This window comes from Ruditapes philippinarum, unplaced genomic scaffold, assembly GCF_026571515.1.
Source record: "Ruditapes philippinarum isolate M1 unplaced genomic scaffold, ASM2657151v2 ctg8897_1_1_1_1, whole genome shotgun sequence".
Lineage (NCBI taxonomy): Eukaryota > Metazoa > Mollusca > Bivalvia > Venerida > Veneridae > Ruditapes > Ruditapes philippinarum.
In genome coordinates this window covers 24,582-37,903 of record NW_026853006.1, presented here as the reverse complement: position 1 = coordinate 37,903, position 13,322 = coordinate 24,582, and the positions used below count along the sequence as shown (strand labels likewise).

At 31.5% G+C, this 13,322-nt stretch overlaps 1 protein-coding gene across 1 annotated transcript; it reads left to right on the top strand.

The window, feature by feature from the left end:
• Positions 1–1,797: 1,797 nt before the first annotated feature.
• LOC132731314 (D-ribitol-5-phosphate cytidylyltransferase-like) lies at positions 1,798–10,248 on the top strand. The gene is made up of 8 exons (XM_060717483.1): positions 1,798–2,024; positions 2,544–2,644; positions 4,599–4,748; positions 5,465–5,569; positions 7,480–7,525; positions 8,099–8,202; positions 8,921–9,190; positions 9,666–10,248. Exons 1-8 carry the CDS (start codon positions 1,919–1,921, stop codon positions 9,780–9,782), a joined length of 999 nt encoding a protein of 332 aa, XP_060573466.1. The 5' UTR covers positions 1,798–1,918; the 3' UTR covers positions 9,783–10,248.
• The last annotated feature ends 3,074 nt before the right edge of the window (positions 10,249–13,322 follow it).

Genomic DNA, 13,322 nt, shown 5'->3' with positions numbered 1-13,322 from the left:
GGATACTGGAAAAAAAGAATGTTAACACCTATAGGAAAAATTACTGTTGTTAAGTCATTACTCCTTCCTTTATTCACTCATTGCTTTACAAGTTTACCAACACCTAATTCAGCATTTTTGAAAACACTTAATGACTTATTTTATAAATTTATATGGGAAGGTAAAAGCAAAGATAAAGCAATCAGTAGTTATTAAAACATATCAGGAAGGTGGTCTAAATATGATTGATATTGATAGTTATATACATTCTATAAAGATAAAATGGTTTAAAAGGTATGTTAGTAATACTAACAGTAAATGTTATAAGCTAGTGATGGCTTTATTCAATATTGATAAAGTGTTTAGCACAGGTAAAGTTGTTTTGTAAATTGACAATTGATAAAATTAAAAATGCTTTTTGGATAGATGTTTTAAAAGCTTATATGATTTTTACAGATAAAACTTTGTATAGACAGTTTAGAACAAGTGTTACAAATGCCATTGTTTTACAATCATAACTTGTTAGCAGGAATAGATACTTTTATATCAAAATTTTTTATGAAAAAGGAATCAGATTTGTTAATGATATTATTAATCCCCAAGGCGATTTTGTAGATTTAACTTACTTAGAGCAGGTGACACAAAAACAAGTAAATTTTTTACAATATCATAGTTTGAAAAAAGCAATATTATTATATACACAAAAGCTTAACATTTCTATTTGTAAGATTTTATTAATGTTTCAATACCCTATTATGAGTTGTTATATAAAACCTATTTTAATTACACAAAATAACAAAAAGTATGTTTATGAAATTCTAGTTAGAAATCAAGATGTACCAACATGTCAAGAAAAATGGAACTCATTTTTTACAAATTTTGATATAAATTGGAATTTAATATATAGTTATGCATTCAAATGTACCAAAGATTCCTATATTCAGTGGTTTCAGACAAGAATAATTCATAGAACTTTAGCAACAAACTCACTTTTATTCAAAATGAAAATTGTCAATAGTAAAATGTGTACTTTTTGCAATTGCCAAGAGGAAACTCTGTTGCATTTATTTTGGGAATGTCCAAAAATTCAATTGTTATTTCAATATCTGAAAGACAAGATAGATAATTTGGATGATAATTTTAATTGTAAATCATTTATTTTAGGTTCTGAAGTTAATGATTTTAAATATGATATTTTGTTTTTAGAATTGAAAAGATATATTTATTTGTCAAAGAGAAAAATCGTGTTACCTACAATACCTGGTTTTAAAAATAGTCTTAAATTGGCGTGGAATATTTACAAAAATACAAATTTGACCAAACATGTAAATGAAGGATGGCAAATTGTAAGAACTTTAATAAACTAATAGGCTACACTAAATCAATTTACCCCAAACCAATATTCTTTGTTTGTTTTGAAGCTGTTGCATAATACATTATCATACATAATTGTTATACATATTATATGAAAATTGATTGAATGTTTGAATATAATGTATATTATAATTATATAAAAAATATTGTTATAGATGATGATTTAAATATTATGTAGATATCATGTAAGGTATCAGAGGGATGACCCCGACCCTCTCATACCTATTACGGGGTAAATAAACGGGGTTACCCAGTTGGGGCCTCAAAAAAAAAAAAAAAAAAAAAAAAAAAAAAAAAAAAAAAACAGTTATTGTGTCAGTGAATATTTTTATTATGATTTTCAAAATATTTTATTGCCAAAGTATATACAGTATTACCAATACATAGATATAATGCTGTGATAAAATTAATTGGCAAAATAGTTGGCACACAAGTTCTCGAAACATTAGCAATACATAACACATACAAACCCACTTTACAAAACTATTCAAGGGAACATTTTCATTACAGGATTAGCTGGATAAAGAGAGTAGTGGTAGTTGTGAATAAAAGTTTTCTGCCATTTATGGAACAATTAGTGCAAGATAATTGTCTAGATAAAGTTGTGCTAGTGAAAGGCTGTTCCACAAGACACAGGTCTATATATGCTGGTGTGAAATCATTAGTTAAAGGTATCATAAATTATAAGAATCTTACATGAACTGCTCATGCTTGTACAGGTCAGAGTAATCGTCGCGAGCATAACCAATTACAGTGATAATGAGGTTATTATGAGTTTTTGCTAAGCAGTTAACCAAGAAGATTATAGTCTCTGCTTTAACTTCAGCCAATGTTTGGTTATTTTTCTTGCATATTAATACATATAATGTGAAAAAAGTAAAGGATACTGATACTTTTAATGGGTAATATTTTCTTATAGAAGTGTTTGAATGAATACCTTCATTCATAACAGTGGAATGTTGGCATAATAGGCATGCAATTTTCATAAAAGCAAAGGAATGACGTTTTTCAAAGTAAAAAACTTGTCCTCAACCTAGGGATTTATGTAGGTTGAAATCATACTAATAGAAAGTGATGGTTCTGTGTAAGGATGTGGACGTCTCATATAAGATATATATTTTTATCATATATTTGGCTTGGAAGGTATTTATTATAATATAATGTACCAATGTATTCTTTTTCACCTGTAGGTGAAGACAAATCCAGTGTGGTTGTCATCCATGATGCTGTAAGACCATTGATAGATGAAACAGTAGTGAAGAAAATTGTGTGCTATGCTAAGACATATGGGGTAAACTTATTTATTCATACAGTTTGATTTTCAAGATCCCAAAATTTTAACACCAGGCAGTAGAATTACATTAAAAGCTATGACTTTTATTCAAATGAATTTGCCATTTTAAAAACAGTTCACAATTAATGAATTGAAATATTGTATAGGACTGTTGTTTGTATGTATTTTCTTCAGAAGCAACAAAAGTGCCACTTAAAAAGGGCAATATTTGCTCAAATCCAAATTTGTTCTGAAGAATTTTAATCGGTTAAGAAGTCCGGATCTACGAAGACTTTTCAAAATACACTTGAAAGAATACAACAACAATAAAAGAAATAGATGTTTGGTTGAATAGGAAATCTATAGAATATGGCACAAGATCAAAAAATATTTTAACCCTGTGTGACACTTGTAGGAATAATGATGCGTATTTTATTTTCACTAAGTGTCACAGCTGATTATTATCCTTTTGTAATGATTGATTGGTGGTCTATTTGATTACCTTGTTGACCACTTGTAAAGGGGGTCTCAGGTTTGAACTAATTAATGGCCCAGTCCCTGGCTATAAATCACTTGCCCCTCACCTCTTTGGTTTTGAGTCCCATCAGGTGGTGGTGGTGTTGGTAGTTTTCAGTCCGGATCATGGCAGAAAGCCACAATGAATTTACCAGAGCACAGTTCAGCCACCGCATTGTTTCTGGGCAGGCTGTCAAGCAGTTTACCAGTACTAGTTGCCTTCATTTTCGAAAGGAACTGATCACTTATGGACATGCAAGAGCAGAGGTACAGTGCGGATGACGGTAGAAAGGATTTTATGATCAATTACAACGAAAGTGACCTGCGCTGACCAAGAATCAAACCCAGCTCGCCGGATTAACAGTCCAACGCTCTAACTATATAGCTTACAGGAGGGCTTTTTCATCCCATCAGGGACTTCAAATTCTTTTATATATCTATCCAGGTAGTTAACAAGTCAGTGGTTACACACAGGTGTCTCTTGTACCTGAAATAATTAAGGAAACCTGAGATATTTGTCCACAAGTAAAGCTGGAAAGTCCACCATTTTACTTTAAAAGTTTTGGTTTGGCTTAAAATCCAACAAAACAAACAAACTTCTTTAAATATGTTCCTGCAATTTGATCATTTAATATTTAAACTATTTCTATTGACATATGAAAGATATGCACTATAAAAAAGATTGAATTATTGTAATATCAGCTATATTTTAATAAGGACAAATGTAATTTTGTAATAAATCAACTTCTTCTAAAAGTCCTTCAGGTACACATTTTGTATCCACTAATTTATGTTTTCAATTTTCAACCATTCATCAAAGATTTCAGCAATTTTTTACTATAATGTATTTTTGTCATTTGTACTTTCTTTTAAATGTCACAATCTACCACCTGCCTTTTCTATTTTATGCTGTAATCTGCCAAGTGTCTAAAGATGAATTGTTGTGCACCAAGAAACCTTGTTCTGAAACATGTATTCACAATAATTATGGAACAAAATGAGTTTGAATCAAGTACAGTTTTTAAGTTAAGATCCTCAAATCCCCGTACTAGTTCAAAGTTCAGAGATTTTGTCCTCAATTTGGGAAATGTCACAGCTAGCAATAAGATTGGGAAAAAATTATGTTGTCAAGTACCAAAGTGTACCAAAATAAGTTAATCAGGTCAGAAAATATAGTTTTTTCTATTCTCCTTATTTACATTAGTCACAATAAAGGATATAAAATAATTTAACAAATTGTTTGAGATTTTTTTTTTTTTTACTTCTATTCATGTATTGTTCAAGAACTTTAACATAAGCATTATCAATGATTTTTTCCCAAAATAGGTACAGAAGTGAGAGGCTATTTTGAATTTGCAAAATTAAGATAACCATTACACAATATATGATATAAACATGCTACATATGTTGTAGAATCTCATAATTTTAATTTACAGAAAATGTTCATTGCTTTTAGGCATCAGGTGTGACACGCCCCCTTGTTTCCACGGTGATATCAGCTGATGATGATGGTTTATTGAAGGAATCTCTAGACAGGAGTCAGTATTGTGCCAGTGAGATGCCACAGGGGTTCCAACTGAACGTTATTCAAACAGCTTATGAAATGGTATTGTATTAAATGTGAAATAATTTAGTATCATGATTTGACAAGAGTACCAAAATAATATGTGTTTAAAGGCCCATTATCCCTAAGAAAAGAATAAATATTTACTTCTTTAGAAAGGACGAACATGAATTTTAAATCATGTATTAAAGGGTTTTAGAGCATGTTAGCATTTTGCTACCTGAAGAAAATATCGGTAAATGTGAAATCATTTGTCATAAAAATAGCAAAATGTTAACAAAGTAGTATTTTGCTTCCATGCAAAATATCAAATCAGTATAACTGTACTAATTGCCTTAAAGGAATAGATGAAAAAGATGGTTGGGGTATTTGACCAGTGAGTATCAAAATGGAAACCTTTAAAGTACACCAAAAATAAACACTTAGGAAATAAATAAAGCGTGTCTGAGGCATAATGGACCTTAAAGAAATACAGAAAAATTAAGAAGTTAAACTTAAGTTGTTTTTTGTGCATTCAACCTTAAGCCAGTGTTTTAACATAGGTGCCAGCGTGTGCCTCAGATAAAGCACAAATGAGAGTACCTGAGGTTTTCCTTCATCCATAAAAGCTGGAATGTTGTCATATAATGTCTGCATAACTGAAAACCCATGAAACTTTTTCCTCCCATCTTTGGAAAAATAGTCACAAAAAAAGAGAGAAAGAAATAGTAACAGAAATTTAATAGTATCTAAATATTTTTATTTGTTTTTCTATGTAGTCGGATGATAATGATTTTGACTATGGTACAGAATGCCTTTTACTTGCCATGAAGTATACAGGGACCAGGGCCAAGTTGTTTACAGGGCCAGACAGTTTATGGAAGGTACTTGTATATTTGTAAAAGTTTTTTGTACTGAAATAAGATTCTGACAAGGTAATATTTATACCCCCGCACAACGAAGTTGTAAGGGGGGTATACTGGAATCAGCTTGTCCGTCCGGCCGTCTGTCGGTTTTTCCTTGTCCGCCCAATAACTTAAGATTCCTTTGACCCACAGTCTTCATATTTGGCATGCAGGTTAGCCATGACTAGTAGATGATTCCTATTGATTTTGAGGTCACTGGGTCAAAGGTAAAGGTCACAGGGGCCTTGACTAAAAGAAGCTTGTCCGACCAGTAACTTAAGATTTCTTTGACCCATAGTCTTCATATTTGGCATGCAGGTTAGTCATGACTAGTAGATGACCCCTATTGATTTTGAGGTCATTGGTTCAAAGGTCAACATCACAGGGGCTTTGACTAAAAAAAGCTTGTCCGCCCAATAACTTAAGATTCCTTTGACCCACAGTCTTCATAATTGGCATGCAGGTCAGTCATGACTATTAGATGACCCCTATTGATTTTGAGGTTACTGGGTCAAAGGTCAAGGTCACAGGGGCCTTGACTAAAAAAAGCTTGTCCGCCCAATAACTTAAGATTCCTTTGACCCATAGTCTTCAAATTTGGCATGGAGGTTAGTCATGACTAGTAGATGACCCCTATTGATTTTGAGGTTGCTGGGTCAAAGGTCAAGGTCACAGGGGCCTTGACTAAAAAAAGCTTGTCCACCTAATAACTTAAGATTCCTTTGACCCACGGTCTTCATATTTGGCATGCAGGTTAGTCATGACTAGAAGATGACCCCTATTGATTTTGAGGTTGCTGGGTCAAAGGTCAAGGTCACAGAGGCCTTGACTAAAAAAAGCTTGTCCGCCCAATAACTTATGATTCCTTTGACCCGCAGTCTTTATATTTGGCATGGAGGTTAGTCATGACTAGTAGATGACCCCTAATGATTTTGAGGTTGCTGGGTCAAAGGTCAATGTCACAGGGGCCTTAATTAAAAAAAGCTTGTCCGCCCAATAACTTAAGATTCCTTTGACCCACAGTCTTCATATTTGGCATGGAGGGTAGTCATGATTAGAAGATGACCCCTATTGATTTTGAGGTCACTGGGTCAAAGATCAAGATCACAGGGACTTTGACTTCAATAAATTGTCCGCCCAATTACTTAAGAAACCTTTGACCCACAGTTTTCATATTTGGTATTGAGGTTGTTTATGTCTAGTAGATGGCCCCTATAGATTTTTAGTTGACTGTGTCAAAGGTCAAGGTATCAGGGGTTTTTACTATTATAAGTTTGTCTGCTCAAATGCTTAAGAACTCCTGTCTGCAGTGTATTGATTTTGGCATTTTCACATTTGAAGCATGTAGAATACATAACTTAGCAATGCACTGGCTTCAAGTAACCTCAGATTTGGCAGGGAGGTTGTCCTTGAGCTCTAAATGGCCACTGTTGATTCTGACAAAGTGGTATGCGGGGGTATTTAGCCATGACAGTGGCAGTTCTAGTTTATTTTTGGTATTAAAATTTAATGATGTAGGCATGGCTATGCTAACATGTGCCAATAATTTTATGTTTTGAGTCAAGGGTCTCCTAAGTAAAAACAAAAACATGTTTGCTAATAATACCATTATTTGACACCTTACTGTAGCGGGACAGAAAACTTAGCTCATACTACAATTATTCAAATTTTAATTTCTTCAAATCATAAATCTCTTAAAGTATATGACTGTAATGTGTACTAACAAACAAATGGTTCTGAAAATATAAAGAAATTAAATATATGAACAGTAAATACTTTATCAATTTGATAAATTATATTATTTAAAGATTTTTGTATAAAATATTAATTATAATTATCATACTTACTGTTTTATAATTATATGACAATATTCCTGGTTTTAATAACAGGTGACACACAGAAAAGATTTATATGCAGCTGAAGCAATTTTGAAAGGTATTTTTTGTTTGATCTGTATCTGATAAAATTTGCTGGAATTAAAGTTATCTGTAATCTGGTCCTTCTGGTTTGGTCCTTGACTGAGGCGAAAATTGTCTGTAACATTTGACCTCAAACATTAAGTCTAATGGACAGTTGTCTGGAAACCCTGATTCAGAAATCATGTGAGATTAGTAGTCGGTCACTTGCATTGAAATTGGTAATTACTGGCTATTATCCAGGAAAGTTGGTTAGATGGACTGACCATTGAGATATGGCCAAAATGTGTTTGGAGGTGTGTGTGGGAGGGGGAGGGGGGGGGGGGAGGAAACTGACTATTTAAAATATACCTGTAAAGTATATTTATGAAATATTTATATGCATGTATAATATATATTTTATATAAATGGAAGCAAAAACATGTTGAACAGTTTCTTTGGCAAAAACATGCAAATTGTAATTTTATTATTAAATTTAAAGTTCTGGTAGTGAAAAGGTAAATACTTAGTAGTAATTTTTGTCTATATATTTGTTTGAAATTGATAATTTTACAGGCACGACCCTTTAAAAGACGCATATTTATTGTTTCAGAACAGAATATATCAGTTCAAGTTATATTTTCATCATGCCCGGAGGATCAAGATATGCTGAATGCTGTGTTGTCACAATTTAGGAATAAGATGCTTGTTGTGAAGGTAAGTCCATGTGTACGCGTTAGCAAGTAATTTTACACCAGTTAAGACTTTGAATAAGAATGGTGTATAAAATGGCTTATAGCACTATACAGTAAAGTTGTCTTTCCAAACAGGAAATTATGTGTGTTAACAAGTTATAGAAAACTGAATAAATTATTTATTTTGGATTTGATATTGAAAACACTACATGCAGATCATGAAAGCTGGCTACAGTTTTATGTCCTGTCTAAAATTACTCATTGGATGATGTTTTACAAAATTTGTTTACCCCCCTCCCCATGGATCCCCTATCCCCCCCACCCACGGTGAAAATGTTAATATAGTTGTGCAAACAGTAATATGTGTTAAACCATTTGCCCTGTTCCTATTGAAATGTACTGTTTATAAATTATCGTGTATTCTTCTGCTGATTTTGTAGATAGATTTTATTATATAAGAAAAAGAATGTGCACATGACTTTGTTTTTTTTTTGTTTTTGTTTTTTTGTATTTTTCACGTTTTTTGTTAGAAATATTGGATGATCATTTCTGTTATCAAGGGCAGTAACTCTTTTGAAGAAAAAATTGTCAAATTTTGATAGAGTTCTTTTCCTTAGATGAAAAAGCAACTACATATGTATCAACAGAGATTTTGTCAATGGTACCTATGATTTTATTATCTTCTTCAAAATTAATCAATCAAACCTGATGAAGAATAACAAACTTGATTTATGTTTCAGGAAAATGAGAGTTCAGGATCAGTCAGTTGTAACAGTGCTGTGATCATATACTCACAAATTACCAAAAGTGCAATATCAGAAAATACCCAACGTGTTCTCAAACCATCTATAGACACAAAAGTAACCTTGGAAACTCTATTAAAGCCATGTATTATTCATGTTTATAATGGAAAAAAGTTAAACAATGAAGATACTTTTGAATATATGAGGACAATCCATGATATGACAGAAAACTTCCCAGATTCTCTCAGTTTTGGAATATTGAATTTTGTAAGTATATTCAAGTTACAGACTTAATTGTGAAATAACATTTTTATTAGTTTTATATTAGAAATGACAATTTTTTGCTTTTCTATTTTCATTGACAGAAAATATTGTGTCAATATTTTTATATATTGAACAGCTAATGTCATGAAATCATTCTTAAATCTTATTAGATATACTGTTATATGAGCATTTTAAAATATGTTAAATAATAATGTTATTAAGTTTAAAAAATTCTATTGATATATTGCTAACTTTGTGAAAACTTCTTTTTGTTTAAAAGAATTATTGATTTTCTGTGAATTTTTTAATCTTCATATTACAGATATAGCACATAGTTTTGTACATATTTATTTCTTTTGAAAAGGGTTACTGAACCCTTTAACTTTTCTTAAAATTTAAAAAGCAAAATCTCACATGGTCATTTTGTGTTACAGAAAATTGTTTATATTGCTGTAAATTTTGTATATTTTAATTACAGAATATAGCAGACTACAAGAAGTTATCAGATATGGTGACCAGTCTGGTATGGAACAGAGATTCTACATTGTCTGGACAGACGTTTGTTATAGACAGCAACAAAAATAACAAAATCTAAATTATAACCTTATGTGATTATTTAGCCTTTGCCTCCAGTATAGAACCAGACCAGCCTGTACATCTGTGTAGTCTGACTAGCCTCTATACTGTTGGCTGCTAAGTTATTTTATTTTGAAATCCCTTAAACTTTGAATGGATTATTTAAAATTCAAGAATCGTTGTGAAGACACTTTACTGGTATATATGTATTTATATGTTTTATATAGAGTTTTATTTAATTAAGAAGTGATTTTTGCTTCTTTTCACTTGTTATACTTGTATCATAATACTCAACATATATGTTCATTATTATGTTTGGTGATGTTCATTGGTGCTTAAATATATTTCTTTGTTAGCTCTTGTAAATTAAGATTCTGTATGAGGTATTTATAAGGTTTGAACAGTCCAATTTAGTTATATACACATTATGTTCAGATTATGACTCAAACTTTACTGATGGAGGAAGACATTGGGTGCCCCCCTCTTTGCATTATTTCAGACTCATGTGGGCTCCTGTAGTACAACCACAGACCTTTCTTGAATAAAAATTAGCAGCTTCATGTATTGGGCATATTTCTGCCCCAAATAAAAATGGAGTTTTACTAAAACAATATTTTTGATCTATTTTTTTTCTGTTTATTTTTTAAATGTTTAAGGTCAGTCTACAAATTATCAATAGCATTTTCTGATTATGTTATGAAATGATTATACATGTATAAATTTATAACACTCAAAAATTAAGACTTAATCAAACAATCGAAAATAAAGGTGTTTATTCATTACATAAAAAGTATAAAATAATTATGACATTATGACGGTTCCTTGTAAGATAATGTCATAAATATCTTAGTATTTGGACATGTCTAATGTGATATTCACCCAGGCCAAGGGCAGAGTATAATAAAGCCAGGTTCATAGAGTTGCATAATTATCAAATCCTCATACAGGGTCTGTTTTATTACATGACCAGTCTATATTGATATTAGTATTTTATTGAATATATTTATATACAGTCTAAAACATGATATTTATATATATATAGATATATACAATGTATGTGTATATTTTCAAAATCACTGTTTTAAAATAGAGCCATTCGGACCATACTCATTCATATTTCAGTCACAAGATTGGTGTTTTTTGTTTTACACTTTTCATGAAATGTTTTACTGCCATAGATAACTTTATGATTTTTGTTTATTTTATATATTTATTAAACAAACATGTATATACATGTAACATAAGACCTTGTTTTTTTTTTTTATTGTTTTCTAGAACTAAGGTTATTTGGACAATGTTGTCAGTGATTTTTCACCTTATTTAACAGAAATTTCTTTTAAAATCATGCAGTTTTCCCAAAAATCCGAACTTACACCAGGTTTTTACTGCCAAAATGAGCAATTTTAACAATATTTTTCCGACAGTCAAGATCATTTAAGTGAGAAAAACCACTGATGGTTATTTATGTTCTTAATTTTTATTTTAAAAGAAGTCGTATAAATGTCTCATTCGTCACAGAGATAGTAAAACTTTTATTTCAAATCTTTACACACTCCTAAATAGAGTGTATAAAGTTATTAAGTATAAGTTGAGGTTTCTCTTTAAGTGTTTATATGACCATGCATACCATTTGCTAATAATTATTCGAGAAACTAAAAGTGCATTTCATATCTTTCTTGCCAAATCAAGTTAAGTTGATTATTTTAATATTATCAAGCAGGACGGTTATCTCAATAAGGGGGGGGGTCCCCTCTCGGAAAAAAAATTCTGGATCTGGGTTGCCTTATATGTACTTGCTTTAAGCTATTTATGATGTACTTGAGATAAATGATAATTTTATATGACACATTTTAATGTACAAGTACATGTATTTATTTACTTACCAGTATGAAAACTACGTACTGAATCATTTTGATGACATATCTTTCCTGAATGCATCATATTTTCTAAGTACTAGGCAAATGAGATGATTTCACAGAATAGTAATTAAACACTTTAAAATTTAAGTTCTTCCTGTTTTAATGTTCATGTCCTTTAAGAAGATCATAAAGGTCATTTGAGTGCATTTGTGGATAGAGCGGACCGCTTTATTTAAAATGCAATAAAATGAAAAAAAAAAAATATGAGAATGATAATTTAATATAATGTGTGGACTGCAAGTCTGGTTCAATTCACATGACCAGGTGTTTTGCTGAGATTTCTGTGTTGCAGCTACAGTAATATAAGTACATGTATCTTTAGAACCACTGAACGGGATGGGGCGTCCGTGGCTGATTGGTTTAGGTCGTTGTCTTCAAATCACTTGCCCCTCACCGCTGTGGGTTCGAATCCCGGCAGTGACTTTGGATTCTTTCATGTGAGGAAGCTATCCAGCTAGCTTACGGAACGTCGGTGGTTTTACTCAGGTGCCCGTTCGTGCCTGAAATAATGCACAGAAGGGCACCTGAGGTCTTCCTCCACCAGTATAAAAGCTGGAACGTCGCAATATGAGCTATACTGTGTCGATGTGAGGTAAAACCCAAAACATTAACAAACTGAAAGAGAAAACTACAATCCTTTCTAGGGGCAAATATATGGGAACCCCCCCCCCCCCCCTCACATCTGGATCCATGCATGGAAATATTCTACATTTTTACTTCAGTACCATTTGGATGGTCTTCTATAAGATTCTTTTTAACTGTTTATGAACAATAAAGCAATTAAAAGGAAACTGATAAATATATAACCTCATTTCGTAAAACCAATAAAGTATTTTATCACATACCCGTGCCACTTTTGCCACTCCGTAAAAATTGAAATGCACAGCTGTGCATATATTTTGACAAGACATCATTTCATCATATTATAAACATACGGTAGCGTTAAGACTCACTAAATATTAGCGTTGTATTATAGTTGCGTCAATAAAAAATAACGCTTTTTCACTTTAAACGGTCTTTATTTTCGGTATGTGATAAATAGAATAGAATCGTGTAAGTTTATTACTGAATTTATTGAACCCATTGAATAAAATAATATCATGCTTGCCAGAGGCTCGCATGATATAATTTTATTCAACGAGTTCAAATTCAGTATTGAACTTACATGCATTCAATATTTTTTATATTTTCTCGGATTGTTGTTTCTCAAATTTGAAAGTTCTGCTTTCTGCCATTTATTTGGACAGTGTAGATACATATTGAGAAAACTACTCTTGATTCGTCAACAACTACTGTAACTTATGGGTGGTTTATGATCAAACCTGGTTTTTAACAGCATTGGAATATCCTTCCTAAATCTTATACTATCTTACTTCTGTACAGATAAAAAAACACAAAGCCTCTTTTGTTATTGTTAGTTACTTTCTTACAATAATATATGGATAATACTACATTTTTTAACAAATGCTTAAATGTATATCAATAACACAATTTTGTATTTTCAGAACTTTAAAAGTACATTTTTAAGCTGAATTAATGACAGGGGCACAGGATTGGCACAATCTGACTTTGATTGTCTGTTTTTATCTGAAGCATCTTGTCTGTATGATATTTACATTGTTAATTCCTGAAAATTTCTA